This window comes from Microplitis demolitor, chromosome 3, assembly GCF_026212275.2.
Source record: "Microplitis demolitor isolate Queensland-Clemson2020A chromosome 3, iyMicDemo2.1a, whole genome shotgun sequence".
NCBI lineage: Eukaryota > Metazoa > Arthropoda > Insecta > Hymenoptera > Braconidae > Microplitis > Microplitis demolitor.
In genome coordinates this window covers 4,872,376-4,892,089 of record NC_068547.1, presented here as the reverse complement: position 1 = coordinate 4,892,089, position 19,714 = coordinate 4,872,376, and the positions used below count along the sequence as shown (strand labels likewise).

General features: G+C 29.1%; 2 protein-coding genes across 2 annotated transcripts; both read right to left on the bottom strand.

Annotated features, from left to right (window-relative positions):
* Nucleotides 1–4: 4 nt before the first annotated feature.
* Nucleotides 5–12,469, bottom strand: LOC103580685 (uncharacterized). Its single transcript, XM_008562529.3, has 5 exons — nt 11,971–12,469; nt 10,392–11,413; nt 4,474–4,713; nt 1,609–2,793; nt 5–811 (listed from the first exon to the last, which is right to left on the bottom strand). The coding sequence occupies exons 1-5, from the start codon at nt 12,033–12,035 to the stop codon at nt 603–605; spliced, it is 2,721 nt and encodes a 906-aa protein (XP_008560751.1). The 5' UTR covers nt 12,036–12,469; the 3' UTR covers nt 5–602.
* Nucleotides 12,470–15,067: 2,598 nt separating this feature from the next.
* On the bottom strand, nt 15,068–19,112 carry LOC103580762 (glutamate receptor ionotropic, kainate 2). The gene is made up of 9 exons (XM_053737808.1): nt 18,913–19,112; nt 17,507–18,006; nt 17,121–17,441; nt 16,891–17,053; nt 16,601–16,809; nt 16,432–16,521; nt 15,856–16,016; nt 15,278–15,601; nt 15,068–15,071 (listed from the first exon to the last, which is right to left on the bottom strand). Exons 1-9 carry the CDS (start codon nt 19,079–19,081, stop codon nt 15,068–15,070), a joined length of 1,941 nt encoding a protein of 646 aa, XP_053593783.1. The 5' UTR covers nt 19,082–19,112.
* Between the last annotated feature and the right edge of the window lie 602 nt (nt 19,113–19,714).

The following is a 19,714-nucleotide window of genomic DNA, read 5'->3' as shown; positions in this document are numbered from 1 at the left end:
CGGCTTCCAGAGCAAAATATTACTAGTCGACTAGATAACTAATAGACAATATTTTTTTGTCTTTTTAAAAATAACTATTATAATAACAATGAAAAAAAAAAAATTTTTTTTTTTTTAAATTTGTGAAAAAATATCGGATCTGCATGATAGTAAAAAATATTTTTGGATTTAATCTTTGGGTGATTATAATTATTATATATATAATAATAATAATAATAATTAATATTTAATAATAATATAAAATTTTAAAAAAGATGTTTTAAAATATTTTATAAAAAACCTTTGGATCAGACGATTCTTTCTTAGGCTCTTATTGAAATAATAAATATATAGATATATTATTTGATCGTTGATTGAATATCAAATCGTTTGATCGTAAGCAACGCCCATCTTGTCGAATTATAACTGTTGGATAAATTTGTGAGCTGATAGCAGAAGCTATAATAGTTTAACTATCATTAACGTCAACGGAAATTGATTATCGTATAAGTAAAAAATATATATGTATATGTATATATAAATAAATAATAATTTCAGTAGCGTAATGATAGCGTTAAGAGTATAACGTTAAAAGCGATTCCATCGCTTCCTCGGTTGATTGCTCACTCGACAGCTTGTCGTACAACATTCGAACTGCCGGTGACCGTTGCTACGGCTACTGCTGTTGTTGTATTTTCTTTTTTTCTCCTGGATACCCGTCGACCCACGTGTAATATAACATCACCAGTTTTTATCGCTTTGAATTCAGCAATTGCTTCTGCATGCGTCATACCGTGGAGCGGTTTTGAATTTATTGACAGTATTTCATCGCCTGCAATGAAAAACAAAATATCTGTGTTAATAAAATCATACTTTCATTTGTACTAATTACTGTTATTAAAGTTTACATGATATTTTGATTTTTTTTTTAATATTTGAATTTTATTCTAAATTATTCAAAATTATTCATAAATATAGAGAACAAAAAGGCAAAATGGACAATTGAGTTTATAAAAAAAAAAAAATAAATGAAATGTTCCTGAAGATCAAAAGATTTTTCGCGCAAGGAAAGAAAAAATTGGAAAGTAAAAAATCTAGTGAACTAGGTTTTTGAAATGCTTCGCAAATAGATGCTGGTATGTCAGACGAAAATCTTCGGCCATCCCCAATCCCTGGAACTACCCCTTAAGTAGTCGAATTACATGAAATTTTTCATTTTCATTGCGCGAAGAACGCTCCGATCTTCAGGTACACAAAATTAAGAATTAAATTTTTTTTAAAATAATTTTTTAAACTTTCATACTCTGTTAGTCGAAAAAAATGTTTAATGTTGAACAAAATGGGCTTTGTAAAAACAAAAGAAAAAGTTGAAATTTTTATTTTTTAAATTCCTGTTTTAGGCACAAAGATATAATATAAAAATTTTACAAAAAAAAACAGAAAGAAAAAATTTGTGAACAAAATTTCTGTAAAATTATTTTAAATTTAAGTTTTAGGTTGTCCTAACTGCTCCGTAATGTTCACTTCTGATTTTATAAATATTAAGGTGTTTTAAAAATCTATATATTTTATGCTGTCTAAAAAATTACAATAATGTATTTAAATGAAAGCTAGAATATAAAATCGTACCTTCTTTGACAGTTCCCAAATCAGCAGCCTGTCCATTTGGAAATACAGTTTTAACATAAATTCCCATGTTACCCCTAGGGCTGTCGGTGCCCCCCACAATACTAAACCCGAGTCCTTTGTGTCCTGGACCTTTAGAAAATCTAGCCGTGAGAATAGTAAACGAAGCGACACCTTTTCCAGGCCTCGGAAGAGTACAAAAACGTGACTCTTCACCCTCGACTTCCTGAATGTCTTCCAATTCGCTGTCAGTATTGAGGCCTTCATCAGTTTCTTGTCCTTGCCAAGTTTTGAGACCGGGTCCCGACGAGCCAGCAATATTGGCAACACTCCGGCTGCTCAATCGCCTAGTAGATTTTTTTCCCGGGTTTTTGTCAGTTCCCAAACTCGACGGTCCCTGATCAATCCCTCCACTGCTGCTATAAATATTACTTGCATTAACAAGCGAGTAATTAGCAACCGTACCTCCAATAACAAAGTCAGTGCTACGTTTCCGTGGACTGATTCGCGGTATATGAATTTCATCGAGATCATCGTCCCTAGACAGTCTTCTTGACCTCGTCGAGCTTGATAAAGATTTTTCAAACCGTACATTTTCATATGAAATATCATTCGCTCGGCAATTTGTCGCTACCGACGTACTTTCTCGTTGTTTATTCGGTTCGCTGTCCGTTGGTGAGTAGATAGCTGACCGACGACATCTTTGGAACCTCACATTTTCATAGGAATGATGATCACTTCCACTGGCACGGTGTTCTGAATTACTTCTCCGTAATGAGTCAATGAATACGCCGTTCTCATAAATCCTATCGTCATTATTATCAGTATCATTATGTTTGACCTCAGCATGTGTCCTATTGTCAACCCACGAGTAAGAAAATGTTCTTTTGTCATCTTCAGTTGGATAGCGCGGGGAATTTGGCACACTAGCCTCTGCAAGCGTCGTTAATTTTTCGTTCAACGTGTAAGCTGATAGTGATGTTGGCTGGTGATCTGAAGAAATTCGTGTATCAAATTTTTCACTTGTTGAACTTGACAGGGGACTTGGAACGTAGAAATTCGAGACGTTGTCCTTGGGCGGAAACACCTCAGTCACGCTCAATGCCTTGCGTTTCCTTATGCCGGCATTTATCTTGCTTAATTTACTCCTCAGCACGTTCTGTATGTCTGCGATCCCTTTACTAGTACCTGCAATATATATAAATAACTAAATTATTCATATTACTCATCTACTGCTTACTCGTTTTAATGATTTATTTTTTTATTCTGGATCGTTAATTTTTTTTTTATTTGAATTTCAATAAACTTTTTAAGAATTCTTTGTGGTTTAAGGTTTTTTTTTCTTTTTACATTCCGTGTACTTTGAAGAGTTAATAATTCTGTAGACGGTACAAACTTATTTTAAAAATAATTTTTTTTTAGCTTTTGATAAATAACGTGATTTTTATAATTTTTTTTTTTTCGTTTTTTTTATTAATAAATTTAAATTGGTTAATAATAATTAAACACATTAATCATATTTTTTTTTTAATGAGAGGCAATTTATTAGATTTTTATTTATTGCTTTTTTTTTTGAGTGATGAAAGACTGGCCTATTAATTCACGACCATAAAAATAATCTTTTGAAATATTTTTATTAAAAATAGCATAGAGTCTTTGACTATTACTATTTTTATCACCGAAGATTATTAAAAATAATAAACATTATTATTTATCTAAATATATATACTATTAATTATCTATTTACAGTAATTTATTAGGTAAAAATATAAATATATTATTTATAAATTTGTTTATCAAATGCTTTTAAAGTTATTTCTGTAATACATTCCACTAATATAATACCATAATATTATTTTCGTGTCTCATATTTAACTTGGAGTTAGATAAAAAAATCCTATATAGACACTTTGTGAAAAATATTATTTTTATGGACGGAAAACTTGTTGAAATTTTTTTTTACCTTCAAATTTATGTTTATTTTTACGATGAAAAATTGATAAAATTTGAATAGATATAAATTTTGGTAATAAAATTTTTTTTTGAAAACTAATAAAAAATTATTATTCAATTATGTAATAAATTTTCACGGTGAAATTATAATAAATAATTACTTACTGGTAAACTTTTTGCTGAATATTAAAATTTTTACATTGCAATTTTTTTTGTAAATATTAAAAAAAAAATTTACATAAAAAAATTCTATTGTGGGAAATTTTTATCCAGATATTTAGTGGAAGCATGAAAATTTTTACTGTGTTTTCACTTTAATTTTTAGAGATTATAATTTTTTTCTAAGAGAACTCAATTGTAAATTTTTTTTAACTTTAAATTAATATTTATTTTTACAGTGACGAATTGATAAAATTTAATGACTTGAAGTTAGCAGACAATTAAGAATTTTCGGATTGTTTATAAAGCTAATTAATTACAAAGTAAAAAAAAAACTAAAAAAATGGGCATGTAGAAAATTTTAAAAACTAAAGGTGCAATTTTTTAAATATTTTTTGGTTACAATTTATCGTTTTCAAAAAAATTCAAAAATTATTAGGCGTCGGCTAACTTTAGTATCAAAAAATTTAAATAGAGACATTAATTTTTTCAAGTAAAAAAGATCTAAATGTTTACTATGTAATTTTTTTGTGGAATCATTTAGTGAACATTTAAATTTTTACCGCCCAAATTTATTAATTAAAAAAAAAATTTTACTACCGTCCACATTTATATGAAATATTAATTAAGAGAATTTTAAAAATAAAGAAACTATAAATTTCTTTGCATCAATAAATATTCAAAATAACTTTCTCTACAAAATTTCCAATTTATAAATTTTTGAAACGAAAAAAATAAAAATGAGTTATAAATTACCAGGCAATCTCAGTGAACTTGTTTGCAATAATTTCTTTGGTGAGCATCTATCTCTCGAGGACTTTGGCGCCGGGGAAGCTTCTCTACTAGTTGGTGTAGACCTAACACCATGAATAACACCAACTCTGGGAGCACCTTGTATCAGTGATTCATCTTGATGCTCCGAAATTTCTTGTACGGAACATCTACGTCTCAGTTTCCTCCATCTCTGGCTGATGCTTTTGTTCCATAAACTGAGATCTACATTTGAAAGGAGGAAAGAATAAAAAAATTGAAAATCATCAATCAAAGTCTTCTAATCAGCATAAAAAAACTATGAAAACAAAATATATAAATATATGTACAATTGATAATAGTTTCCATCTTTTGGCCTCAATCGTCTGATGACTGTTTTAATTTAGCGACAGAATTAATAAATAATTGATGTCGATTAATGTACAGCAGTGACGTCAAAATTAAGAAAAAAAGGTCGTGGTTCACCGAATTAAGTAGCTTTAAATTTGATAAATATTAAATGACCATTTTAAAATATCACAAACACCAGCGAAACGTTACAAAAAATAAATTAAATATGGTAATAATTTTAAAACCAAGTGTTCCATGATGACATTATAATTTTTGATGTCGCATTTATGACGTACATTAAAATTAAAAAAGCAGCAACAATGAGAAGAAAAAAAAAAGTAACAAGAGAACAGACGACGTCACTGTAATAATTATTTAACTCTTTTTTTTCTTCCTTCGTATATTATTATTATCTCTCATGGTGTCATTGTTCTTAGTCTTTTTAAATAAATTTAATTCCGATGATATTTTGGACATTATTACCGACGAGCAAATAAGTATATGAGTATACTTTAAGAATATACTTTCACTTTTAGCCAGCGGCAAATTTATACACGCTGTTATATTACTCAGCTTCACATCGACCAACAGGGTATATAAAACAGTAGTTGTTTTATTCTGTACCACTGATCGCTATCAGACGATCCCGATTCTTCCTTCGCCATCAGTCTATTATTTCCGGTTCTTTTCTTATTTATTCATACTCACTCCAAATTTACTAAACTCTTTTTAACCAAAATAATAATAACAATTATTATTAATTATTTTATAAAACGAATTTCGAGTATTTATAATGACTTGGTTCAATGACCATTTGAATTTCAAACCGAAGAATTTGAAAATAAAAGTAAAAAAAACCCACGACAAAAGCCACCATTATTTTAAAATTTTAAATTATTATTTTTTTTTTTTTATATATATGAGATGTTTATATATTTGTTTTTAGTTTATATAAAAGAACGTTTAAGTTTTGAGTATCTGTCTAAGATTTATCTGAGATTTTATTTTATATATATAGAATTTAAAAAAAAAAATGGGGGGGTTTTTTTTAAAAACTCAACTACACTGTACGCATTCGCGCTCAAGACTGGACTAAAGAAAAACGACGCCGTGCGACATACACATGGCTATTATGTGGGGATATATATATATATATATATATATATATATATATATATATATAAGTATGTATGTATATACATATATAAATATATATATTTTTTGTAGTATAGTAGAGAGGCAACAGCCGCGCGCAGCTTTAAACTTATTCAGTCATTCTTTATCGCTTGTATACTATATTTACTATCTTTATCTTCTTCTGGTTGTTGCTGTTTGTGTTGGTGTTGTGTGTTGTGTTGTGTGCAGTGGTTGTGCACGATGCACGTGCATCTATGAGTAATACAGACCGGCATGCATTATTGCTCCAAACAATTGCAGGCACACCTTACTGTGTATTTATTTTCAATCCTTACCCCTGCATAATTGGTAACACTTCCGGATTTTTTTTTATTTTTTTACTTTTACTAAACATTTTTTTTTTATGTTAATTAATTTTAAAAAAATATTGCTAATTTGTTTTTGCTACAGTTTTTCTTTTCGATTAATGAATTGATGGAATTAATTACTGCTGGTAATTAAATACGAAAGAATTAATTTTACATTAAACTTTTTTTTATTCAGATTCATTATTTATTCTGTACATGTAAATAACATTAACAAATGTGCTAGTTGTTGTTTTTTTTTTTTTTTTTTTTTCAATGGAAAGTTTAGTAATTAATTATTCGATAAAATAATTTAAAGACGTTAAAAAATTTTTGAGAAAATTTTTACTTGTTTTAAGAAATTTTTTGCATTGTAAATTAAAAAGAAAATTTTTTGGGGCGTGAAAAAATTTTTTTGGATCAAGAAAAAAATTTGTTTCTGTGTAAAAATAATTAAAAAAATTATTTTTTTCATTTCTGCTCTAAAACTATTTTCTAAAATACTTTCAAGTATTGTCACATAATTATTTTTAAAACTCCTAATCTTTAGGTCATTTAAAAAAAACTTCACTCAAAAAACAAATCTATTTTTATCAAATTTTCCCTCAATATCCCACTTAAAAAATTCCACGTTATCTAATCCATGTGCAATCTAAAATTCCTCGACCGAAAACTCCATTCCATTATACAGTAATTAATCCCCCGAATTTATCAGTGGATATTTTTGTTCGGTATTTATCCAACACCAAAACTCCATAGCAAGTAAACTCCATACACTCACACACATAAGTGTACACTAATGGCATGTGTCTAATGTGTTTTCAGGAAATAGAAAGTAAGTAGAGGTCATACAAATACACAGGCAGAATGTCACGTTGTGTCACGATTCACGATGCCGAGGACATCGTTGAGAAAAAATTAGCCTTACAACTTCCAACAACCGCACACATTTAAATTTATTATTACTCTAAAGTCTACAGTCTACACTCTACATTAAAGACAAAAAAAAACAATTAACATCACATACATAATAGTCTATGATAATGTGAGTAAAAAAAAATGTATTTCTCATCATCACCCCGTAACCTTAAGTAATCCAATTATATTCGTCACATAGCGGTTCCTTTGTCTCATATTAAACTCTAACACAATATTATTTCTCCCCACGTGCGTTTAATACCGTTCTCTATCCCCATTAAAATTTATAATTTATAATTCATGCATTACCGCATCATATTATAAATCCAAAAAGAAAATAACTAATATCATTTATATTCATCATTGACAATTTATAATCCATAATTATTTATAAAATTTAATTTTTATAAAATCATATCCACAATAGCACAAAAGTACGTGTCCCATAAATGTGTGAATGGAATGCGTAAGCAATTGTCGTCGGGTGTGCCATGTCCCTGTCTCATGTCTACAATACTCTATTACAAACTAAAAGTATTTTTAAAAAACCCCTTATCAAGTAACACATTAAAGCTTTTTCTTCTATTGTAATCTAGTTGGCAGTTTCAGCCAAACGATTGGAATTTTTCCAGATAAAAATTTAAATATTTGTAATGCACATGACTAGATTTTTTAAATAAATTAGTGTACGGTATATATACTATCAGCAACGAGAAAATTAAGTGACAATAGGGAAGTATATGACAAAAATAAATTAAAATGTAGATGTATATATGTATAAGTATTGATGGTGTATAGAGAGGTGTACATTAGATTAGTAATATAAGCGGTAAGTTGAGAACTGCTTGCATAATTAGAGTCAACGATGCGTACCGACTGGCCTCACAGCCATTGTGTCTGTATACAGTTACCCGATTATTCTTGTGAAGACACGAGTGAGCGAGTTACTAACTACAACGAATCTACTGTATTCCATATCATATATATATATGGATACTTTATATATTATGGCTAAAATATACTGTAAAAAATCAGGAGTGAAATTTGAGTGATTACGGATTTTATTTCAATCAGAATTCACTTGGTTTCGGATTTTTTTTAAAAAATCAATTCGCATACGGAGTAAAGGAGTTTATTTTTCTAGCGGAGTAACTTCGGGGTAGTCTAGATTTTATTTAAATTCGCATTCACTCTTCGGAGTAATAACATTAAAATAAATTCCCCTTCGGAGTACATTTCAACCCGAAGGAACTAAATAAATAGTCATCTGGTCCGCATTTACTTCGAATTTAATTCGCAAATTTTTTACAGTCTAGTATGATCCTGGTTAACAAACAATTAACAATTTTCGGATTTTTTTTCCAACAAATAAATTACAAAAAAAAAAAACTGAAAAAATGCACATGTAGGAAATTTAAAAAACCATAAGTGCATTTTTTTTATATTTTCTTGTTTTTAAAAAAATCAAAATTATTAGACGTTGGCTAATTTAAGTATCATTAAACAGTAACGATATGAAGTCGTATTAAGTGTTAGTTTAAACCAATCTAATGTGTATATATATAGATATACATATATGTACGTATAAGTAAAATATGTTGAGAGTCTTAACGACGGGACATGGTGCAATGCTCTGTGCGAGTGACGCGTCAATGGCCTTGTGAATCTACTGTCAAGGAGAACGAAATCAGAAAAAAAAAAAAAAATAAAAATAACAGCCCTTGATTATTACAGTTTAATATACAGCGTTTTGTAATTTTTCCTTCTTTCAAGGATACTTCAAAAGCATACATTAAATTTTTTTTTTTAATATTACCAGTTTACATTTTTTAAAATGCATCTTTGAATAACAGTAATTAGTTAATTTAAAAAAATTAACAAATAGATTAACACGCCATTTTAATTATAATTATTGTTCATAATTACTACCAAGTTGGGGTAAATAATTACTGGGTAAATAAAATAAAAAATTGATTAGTAATTTTAATTTATTAAATTAAAGTAATATGATTTTAGACACGCCCGCATAATGTGTGGAATTAAATTTTATAATACATATTATAATATTCTATTCCGTTCTCATCTTAACCGGCATGAGAACTTAAACCGACACGATGTCTATCGAGGTTACATGTTTAAGTATATATATAAATATACTTGGGTACATATGGGTGTATATGTGAATATATGTATATATAGCATTTGAAAGATAGCAGACAACTGCATGGTATCGTGCACTTTTTTCTCGATAGCCTCGTGTTTTTACGAGAACGGGACTGATGATAAGCAGAGGCGCCTATTCATTATAGCAGACTATCTGTTTTCAAGAAAATTATATATATTTTATTTTAAACAAGAGCAATAAACTCATTTTAATTAATAAATTAGCAAAATAATCGATCAATAAATCGATATTTTTAACTAAACTGATTAATTTTTTCGACTTAAATAATTACTATTTAAAACAATAATAACAGTAATTAATAAATTCACATGAGAAAGCGACTTATTAACATTTAAAAACTATTTATTTTAGAAAGTATCTCACCTTTACTCTCGCAGACATCGCACAGTACCATTTTTAAAAAATCACAAATCGGCATGGAAAAATATTTTTAAATATTTGAAAATAGAGTCATCACAAAAATGTTGAATGTACTTTTAAAAATAATTATCAAAAAACCGTACGGTCATATGACGGAATAACAGAGTCTTGAGTCATTGGTATTTATTTCTTTATATTCTATATAATATCATTCCTATGTATATATTTATATTATTAAAATATAAAAATATAAATTTAAACTAAACAGTTTGACAGCTACGATAGCACTGCGCCAGCAACCGGCATATGGGCGACATCGGGATGGTATTAGTTTAGTAGAGGGGACGATTCATTGTAATGTAATGTTAGTAGTATTCAAGCCCGCGCTAACTCTGTTCATCCAAAGTATAAGAGTGGGGAAGACAGGAAGAAGTTCGGATCAATATTGGGGCGTTGATTCCAGGGGCTCTGTGTCCTATGCTCCAAAAATATATCCGAACATCCTTACACCCTACGTTATTTTTTACACACGAAAATCACGTTCATATCCAATAAAGAAAATCCCATCCGCTGATTTATTAAATAACATCACCACTAACCGTAAAAAAAAAATATAAAAAAGTCCATACCTTTTTTTTCTTCAGTTTCTGAGTCACTATTAAGTGTCGTCGAACTCTCAGTACGTAGATCGGTTTTCAACAGCTCGAGTTGCCGATCAGACTCTTTTATTAAACCATCTAATATATCCGGTCTTGCAGAATGTATACTTGTACGATATTCTTTACGGTCAATTGATGCTTGTCGTTGTTCTCTGCGTCTTCGTACTGGTGCTTTAGGTTGATCTTGATCATTAAATTGATCCTGAGATTGATATTGATTCCGATTCTGATTCTGATTCTGATTCTGATGTAAATGTTGATGTTGAATCTGTTTGATTGGTACCACTGTATAATTTGTTCTTATTTCTTTTTCTGTAACTTGATTATCAGATGACTGGGATGTTTGTAAGCCACCTGGTGTCTGCGGTATTATTTTTTCAATCTTTAAATTATTTTTATTTATCACCGTGTTATTACGCGACGAGCGATTTGTTGTTGAAGAATCAAGACGACTTGCTTCTAATATTTTTTGCGCGAGCATACGTGTTGTCTTGCTCACTTCACTGTTATTAATTGTCGTTATTTGTGACAACGATGATTTTGTCGTACTATTAACGCGTTCACTTTCATTCAATGACATGCTACGAAGCCGCTCGAGATCCTTCAGATTAGCCAGCATGGAATTTTGTGACAGTCTATTCGATTGTAACAACAAATTTTTTTGTTTTTTATTGCTGTTATCTGGTGATATTTTAGTCGTAACACTTTCACGTATTTCACTAATATTCCGTAATTTCGGTGGCGATATCTTGGCATCTATCTTAATAGCTGACATGCCACGTGATCCGTCACTTTTTTTACAGGTGTTATGATTAATTGATGATGAATATTGCGTGCGTGTTGATGCTTTAGATGCCTCATGTCGGCTCGTTCGTAAAGGAGTTATTCGTACCAATTTAGGTGCGTCTCGTGGATCGTCTGTTTGCAAAAGGCCTCGGTAAACCATTTTTATTGCTTCTATCCTTATAAATACATATATATTTATAATTAAGCTGTAATTAAAACAGTTACTATTTAATTTAAATTACATATTATTAACTTAAGAAAAAAAAATGAAAAAAAAAAAAATACAATTTTTATTAAATGTTATGTAACAAAAAAATATTTTCATACTTAAAGAATTATAAACAAATATGAAACCAAGCATGTATAGTAGTGTAGAAATTCGATCAAACTTTAATGATAAGGGTTTGTATTATTAGCTTTCACTGCTGGCAAGTTGAATTAAAAATTATAAACTGCTGTATAAACATTTCAATATATATAAATATATGTGTATATTACATGTTTAAGTTACCAAAGGTCGTAGGTTGTGATTATATGTATTACATTACACGATTATTACATATTACTGTTTAAATAACGTGGGCCGGTAGTGACTTTTCGCGTGGGTTCCCTCGGATGCCAAAGACACATTACGACACAAGATCTTCGTACAATTTATACCGATATTTGTATTTTAATATATTTATTTGTAAATTAAACTATCAATAAAATCACTCATTACTTTTTATTAACAAAAAAAAAAAAAAAAAAAAAAAAAACTCACCAATTAGACGAATGACGTTTAAGCCAATAATAAATAAATGATGATTCGTCCCACGTGTATATCATCCACTTGTCTCATCGCGACTAACGAGCCAAGGATAATGAGTTGAGTTGTGTATATTAGCACTATCTGAAGTTACTAATTGTAACTGTTGTGTGGCGCAATGTTAAATACGCGAGGAGTAAAAAGGAGTTGAGTTATAAGCCAGGAGTTTATATCAAAGTATATGAATAGTAAAGGATTAAATTATAATATAAAAGGATAAGATGGAATGAGTTGTTGGTTTGGTAGCTTAAAGTCTACTGGATGATGATGATGATGATGTGGCCTATACTACACTAGCTTTACTTAGCTCGGGGAAAAGGAAACGCAATGGCGCGATGCCAAGCTTTACTAGTGTAGTGTAGTGTAGTGTAGTGTAGTGTGTAGTGTGTTGTATGTTGTGTTGCTTATACACCTCTTCCTTTCCATCGGCATCTCTCTACTTCTACTCAACTCCAACTCCTGCTGCATGCCGCAGCAGTTAGCAGTAAACCATGTAATGTTGTTTCTCTATAGGTATAGACAGGACAGGAGTAAGGGAGTAAGAGACCAGAGAATTATTGCCCGTGTAAGAGAGAGGTAACCGACCGGTGGGGCTGGGGCACGATGCGCAACGCCTCGTTATTTGTCCCCCACTGGCCCCCGCGGTTTAGTATCCCCGGTTATAGTATGATTTAACCGTTTGCACCGGAGCAAGTACACACATGACTTGTCTTCTCAGCTCATCTATATCTTTTAACACATCAAGTTCACCTTTAATCATTTTTAAAACCTTTAACTATTTAAATTACTCTTTAAACTCACTCATCACTTACTTTTTTTATTTTATTTTACTATTTACTTAACATGATAATAAATTATCGAGGAGATAATTTGTTTTTAACGAGCCTTCTGATAAATTTATTATTATTTTAAATTATTTTATGAAATATAATATTTGCTACTGGGTATCTAGTATGTGCGTGTACTTATATATATACATATATGTATATATAGTAAGTAAGCTGGTTGGCTTTAAAGAGTGAACAAGACATTAAACGAATAAAACGGACGGTGCACCCACTTTTAAAATTACCTATACCTCTAATGTTTACTGGTGTGTTATAATCTACAGAAAGAGACAGACTGTCTTGAATGCTGTTAAAAAGTCGTAGGTCGTAGGCGATAGTTGGTTCTGGCTGTATATTGGAGAATGTTTGAGCTAGTTTTTATTATCGATACCTTTCTAATATTATCTATGACAATAGTTGCTGTTATGTAGGAGACAAGAGGACACTCTTGACACTCCTTATATTGGTCAATAGTTTGTACAAATGGAGAATCGAAAAATTTAATTTACAGAGGTCATTAAACGCCAGCTAATATATTACATATATTGTTTAATAGTAGATTTAAACAATTGTTTTATGTAAATTAATATTTGAAACTCGTACTAACGCAACTTCATTAAGAAAATTTAAAAATTAATTTTTTTTATACGTATACATATTTAAGGTATTTATTAAACGTGATTAATTTATTACAAGTATATTTATATTTAAAAGTTTACGAGTGGGAAGTTAAGAATAAGTTATATTAACTTGTTTAGACGGTGTTCAAACGGCACACCCCCAAGGCCGTTTACTATTATAAAAGTTGCAGCTTTAAAATCTTACTATGTTAATGTAAACATTCACGGCAACAAAACGATACCATTTATGGCGGTGCGTTGATTAGCTGCATTATTATATTATGTATTGTAGGGTTACATGAATTAATTGCACATGCGTCAATAAATTGTTAACATTTTATTTATTTTGTATGAACAGTGTCTTCATAAAATGTGGGTGATGTTGCTGATGGTGTTGAGTAAAAGTAGATGTGGGTTTTAGCTTTTTTTTATGCTGATTGAAAATATGGGATGGGATACGCATGAGAATTTAGGATTGAAAGGGTTCACTGACCATGAGATTCGCTATGATTGTGGTACATCCAGTGTGTTGAATATTGTCTTTTTAGTGTGGGTAGGCATGGTTGTAGTTTTGGTTATGAGCTTGAAAGGAAGCACGCGAGTAGACTTTTTAATAAGCCTGTGCAGGCTTTTAAAAGCATGAGGACGTTTCCGTTGCATGTATATGTTATAGCAAAAAACGGAAGCGGAACGCGTGCTCAACCATATCCGGGATCATGAACCATCTGTACCTTTTGTTGTTACCTTATATATTTATTGTGTATTGATCTTATTTTTAAAATATATTTTCCCAGCGGGAATATTTTACTTTGCTGCATAATTACATTAAAAATTGTTTAAAATTTTTAGTTCTGTATAGAAATATGGGGGAGACCGAGGTGGCACAGGAATTTCTACCTTTTTCATTAATTTTATGTTTATTACAAATGTTAGAGTAATAAAAAGTACAGAAAACAGAAGGGCGCGAAAAATTTGATAAAATGAAAAAATTTTTTGGAGCTTTATGACAAAATTTTATTGGTAAAAAATTTTGATATTTTATTATAGAATCGTTCAGTAGAATTAGAATGTAACTAAAATATTTTGAATTAATACAAATAATTTTATGGGTAGTGCACTATACAAAATTTGAGAAGTGAATGCGGATTAAATCCACAGTAAATGCGGAGCAAATGACTGTTCTTTTTTGGAGTAGAATGCACTCCGAAGGGGAATTTATTTTATTATGAAAACTCCGAATCAGAGAGAATGCGAATTTAAATGAAATCTAGATCACTCCGAATTCACTCGCAATTTTTTAGTGTGCAAACTCTAAAAAAAAAAAAAATTAACACAATTGAAACTATGGTCTCATAATTTACGCTAAAATTTATATAATAACCATTTTGCCCCATATTTAAATAAAAAATGTCACTAAAATTTTAAAGCTATCCATTTTACCCCATAAATAAAATTAAAAATCAGTCAATTTGCCTCAGATTTAAATTAAAATGAAAACTTCAAAATTTTTATCTGGTCCATTTTATCCCACTACAAATATTACTAATTAAAAAATTATTAATTGTCCATCTTGCCCCAAATAAAATTTGAAATTATTTATTTTGTTCATCTTCAATAATAAGAGAACAAATTAAAATGTATATACAAAATAAAAAACCATATTTTTTATTTATCACATATTTTATTTAAAATAATTTCACTCATAACACATTTGTCAATTAAATATAATTATTTACACATAGTAATTTTTTTTGTTTTTTTTTTTTTGTTTACGGATAATAATTTTTAAGAGGAAATAAAAGTTTATCGTCATTATTATTATTGACCTTAGTATTATCATTAATAAAATTATTCTGTCTCTTTACCTTGAAAGTAAAAGAATGTTCAATGGGTTTCACATCAATTTTCGTTACACTACCAGAATGTGTTGTTGCCGATGTGTCGTTGCCATAAAAAAAAATAACTCTTTCAATTAAAAGTAAAATTATTGCGAAAGTTAAGCCACCTGTAAAAACTACTAAAATAGGCGCAACACCTCGTATTGTTACTGCATCATACGCGTTTATCTTAGGATTTCTTTTAATAAAATATTTACGTACAAATCTGTTCAGTATACCTTTGTCTCTAAATCGATGAATTCTGAAACGTAAATTTTATTTTTAGTATTATTTTTAGTAAAACTTTAAATAAACTGTAAAAAATTTTTGAAGCGAATGCGGAGTGGATGACTGGATTTATTTAATCCCGGAGTAAAAGTAACTCCTACCGGGACTATATTTTAATATTAAAACACCGAATTGGAGTGAACGCAGATTTAAATAAAATGCAGATCACTCCAAATCCACTCCCGATTTTTTACAGTGTATATATATTTAAATTTTTATATAATTAACTGATGATTGAATATTCCAGTGTAAGGACTGTGAAGAGGTAATATCATAGCCAGACTATCGTATCTTCCTGTTTCAATGTACGTGATCTCACATGGAAAAGTATCATTCATTGACATTCTCATAGCGTCACTTGCATAGAATGCAGCTTTTTGTATACATACCTATTTTACATATTTTTAAAACAATTTTCATTCATTTTTTATTACTAAAATATAAATAATAATTTTAAAAATATCAAACAAAGTGGTCACCCCAAAATTTTTAGCAAATTTATTTCCCAAATTTTCGACAAAAAAATTGACTGAAAAAATATCTCTAAAAGTGAACTTCTAAACTCTAGACCTCGTCGGCTGTCGAATTTCAAAACACAGTTACTGACAAAAATACAATTTTTGAAATATGAATCGAATCATGTTCACAAGACTCCACTGGAACTAAAAATAATAAATCGGAAGGGGTCGATTCCAACTATCGGTCGATTTGACATGAAATGACCCATAGTTTATTAAAAAAAAAATTTTGGCTTTGTGTGACCATTTTGCCCAATCTTATTCTCATAAAATTAATGAATTATACCTGAAAAAATCCTTCATAAACAGAAGGTGGTAATAGTTCTTCAGTTTCCATTAAATTTTTTAAACTTTGTGTTGTTGAGTCATTTGAATACTAAAAAAAAAAAAAATACATAAAATACATATATTTTATTATATTATTTAAATGAAATTATTAAAGCTAATAATCTTACAGAAAATAAATCATAATCCGCACTATCTTTTAGTACAAGAAATTTATAAGTTCCATCTTCAATAAACTCATCTAAATTATTAAAGGGCATGTTATCAGTAGATACTGTCAGAAAGCTTATAAGTGCGGCTGAATAAGCAGCTGATATGACCAATGCCGAAATAAACATTGAAAAATAAGCTATTCTCAATGATGTCCGTGTCGGAAATTCTATACCGCGATAATTCACACCATTAATATCATAAAAAATACATAATAATAATAATATATAAAGATACTCGTTATCAATACCTGACAATCCTTGTTGACAAAAGATACCCCAAACATTAAGATAATTTTCTATAACAATATTGGTGATATATTTATTTTTCTGTTGTATCTTCATAAATGTTAACAGTACTGGAGTTAACATAAGTAGTATCATTATTATCATCCAGATGTGATCGCTAAATGCCTTTAAAATATTTATCATTACGTAAAAAATATAAGATATTAAATAAATTATTAATTTAAAAATAAACCTCAAAATAAGAAGACCACTTTAATGAAGCAGTTGGTTCTTTAAAGTATAAACGGCATGGTGATAATGTCAAAGGCAATGAAAAGTCTAATATTTCTCGTCTATGTTTTGTCATTGTTACTTCACCGACACCTAAATCAGCTTCATGACGCCACAATGTTCCCACCATACCTGTCCATATTTTATCTTCATCATTCCATGTACCAAAAATATTTTTACTCATCATTAGCGGTATAATGTTTAATGTTGTTGTTAATTCCTCAAGTATATCGCCCATAAATCCGCCCATTTTTAAATTATTGTATTGAAAAAAAACTGAATTCTTTAAAAGTATTATTTATTTTATTGATTAAATTTAATAATAATAATAATAATAATAATAATTACAGAAACATATGCAATACGAAGTGGCGCATCAACAGAGCTACGAATGGCATACAATGAATTATTATTAATACGTTGTAATCCTGTTTCATATGTCCAATTAGCATAATGTCCTCTTGAAAAATTATAGCCATCATTCGACCACCATTCATATAGATATTTCGGATTACAACAACACCAAACGATCATCTCCGAGCTGAAGGTCAACGATAATTTATTATTTTGTATATTTTGACAGTAATCACATGTTGAATCACTCATTGATGATCCGGTGAATATTAACAACCAAATAGGATAATTCATATCTATTGTTTTCGATAGTTCTTCAAACATTATAACATCTTGTATTTCATCAATAATATATACAACCAATGGACGTATTATACGTGTTTGATAAAATTCTATTTTTTCTTTTAATTCATCAAATTCTATAACTCCCGATAGTATTCCTTCGTTTGATAAATTTTTTACCATGTTACAGACAAACGTTGACCATTCAAAAGCTATTTATTTTATTAATCATCATCAATAAATCATTTTTTATTTTTTAAAATAAATTACATCAGTTTTTTTAATCCAAAAATTTTTAAAACAAATCAAATTATTAACAAATTTTTTTTAATTACAAACAGACTTATTTTAAAAAATATAAAATAATTATTATGTACTTAAGGAGGGAAAAGGGTCTGAGATACTAAAAATAGATCATATTTTTGTGATTTTTTTTTCAGAGTACCTTCTTTATTAAAATTCTTAAAATTTGTGACATTATTAAGCATCAATCCAAGAATATTCTGCTAAATTTTCATAAAAAAATATTGAAAAATAAGCCAGTGGTAGTGGGGAGAGACGAGTCACCTCAACAAAAAGTCTCCATGCCTTAGGCAGGATAACTCATGACTGCCGCATCTGAAATCAAAAAACCAAAAAGATTTCTTTAGTGCATAAGTTTATCTTGGATTTGAACAAAGGAATAAACAAAATATTTATTTTTGAATTTTTAGAAAAGTAAGTAGTTAATGAAAAAAAAAAATCCTTCGTTCAAATCTAAGATAAACTGATGTACTAGAGAAATCTTTTTGGTTTTTTGATTTCAGATGCGGCAGTCGTGAGTTATCCTGCCTACAGCATGGAGACTTTTTTTTGAGGTGGCTCGTCTCTCCCCACTACCACTGGCTTATTTTTCAATATTTTTTTATGAAAATTTAGCAGAATATTCTTGGATTGATGCTTAATAATGTCACAAATTTTAAGAATTTAAATAACGAAGGTACTTTGAAAAAAAAAAAATTTTTTTAAATATGCTCTTTTTTTTTTGTATTAGACCCTTTTTCCCTCTTAATTACTAAATTAAAAAAATTTTTAAATTTTCAAAAATAGATAAACGTAAAATAAAAATGAATACTTACATGAATAATTTTTTGATGACGTAAATATTATACCGGATGTTTGGTACTCATTATTAAGATTTAATACAAGTGGTCGGTAATCAAACGAACAGCGTTGCGAGCTTGACGAAATTACACTAGTAATTACTATAATAATTATTTCTCGGTAGTCCATTGATAAAAAATTCATATTTTATATCTTTGTATTTTATTTACAGTAATAAATAAAATAATTTATCAGTAACTGGATAAAAATAAAATATAAAATAAAATAAAATCCTTTTGTCTATCATAAAACCTTACGTGAGATAAATTAAAATTTATACTACGTAATAGTGACATAAGTTTGCGCATGTTTTAACCGTTCGCATGCATCCATTCCATTTATTATTATAGATTGATAATGAGGTTGACAAGCGATGATTACTGATAAAAAGCATTCACTAGGTCGAACGTTTTACTTCTATCCGCTGCTTGTATATTTATAAATAATCATAAAACATAAATTAATAATATGTGTAATTTTGTTTATCTGTAGGCAAAAAAAAAAAAGTTTATGTTAAATTAATGGTAAATGACATGAGACATTTCTCAACACATTGATAAAATATAAAAGTAAAAATAAAAAAAAGACATACAGTCGATCGTAAATTTATAAACATCCTGTCAGCCCTGTTTCCATCATTAACATTAACGCCTAACACATAACGTTAACGTACATAACAACGTCTTAGTAACGCTCCAATTATCTCACAGATAACATAACATTAAAAACAATATTTTCTTAATATTATTTAGTTTCCCAGCAGTTATAATTGTTTGC

What these genes read in the sequence shown, in the direction of transcription:
- LOC103580685 (XM_008562529.3), bottom strand. Translation starts at nt 12,035, where the DNA reads ATGATATACACGTGGGACGAATCATCATTTATTTATTATTGGCTTAAA. An exon ending in AAACGTCATTCGTCTAATTG is followed by an intron (nt 11,414 to 11,970) that starts GTGAGTTTTTTT and finishes TTTTAATTACAG; the next exon opens with CTTAATTATAAATATATATG. An exon ending in AGAAACTGAAGAAAAAAAAG is followed by an intron (nt 4,714 to 10,391) that starts GTATGGACTTTT and finishes TTTCAAATGTAG; the next exon opens with ATCTCAGTTTATGGAACAAA.
- LOC103580762 (XM_053737808.1), bottom strand. Translation starts at nt 19,081, where the DNA reads ATGAATTTTTTATCAATGGACTACCGAGAAATAATTATTATAGTAATT. An exon ending in TTGTCAACAAGGATTGTCAG is followed by an intron (nt 16,810 to 16,890) that starts GTATTGATAACG and finishes ATCGCGGTATAG; the next exon opens with AATTTCCGACACGGACATCA. An exon ending in TTTATGAAGGATTTTTTCAG is followed by an intron (nt 16,017 to 16,431) that starts GTATAATTCATT and finishes TATGTAAAATAG; the next exon opens with GTATGTATACAAAAAGCTGC.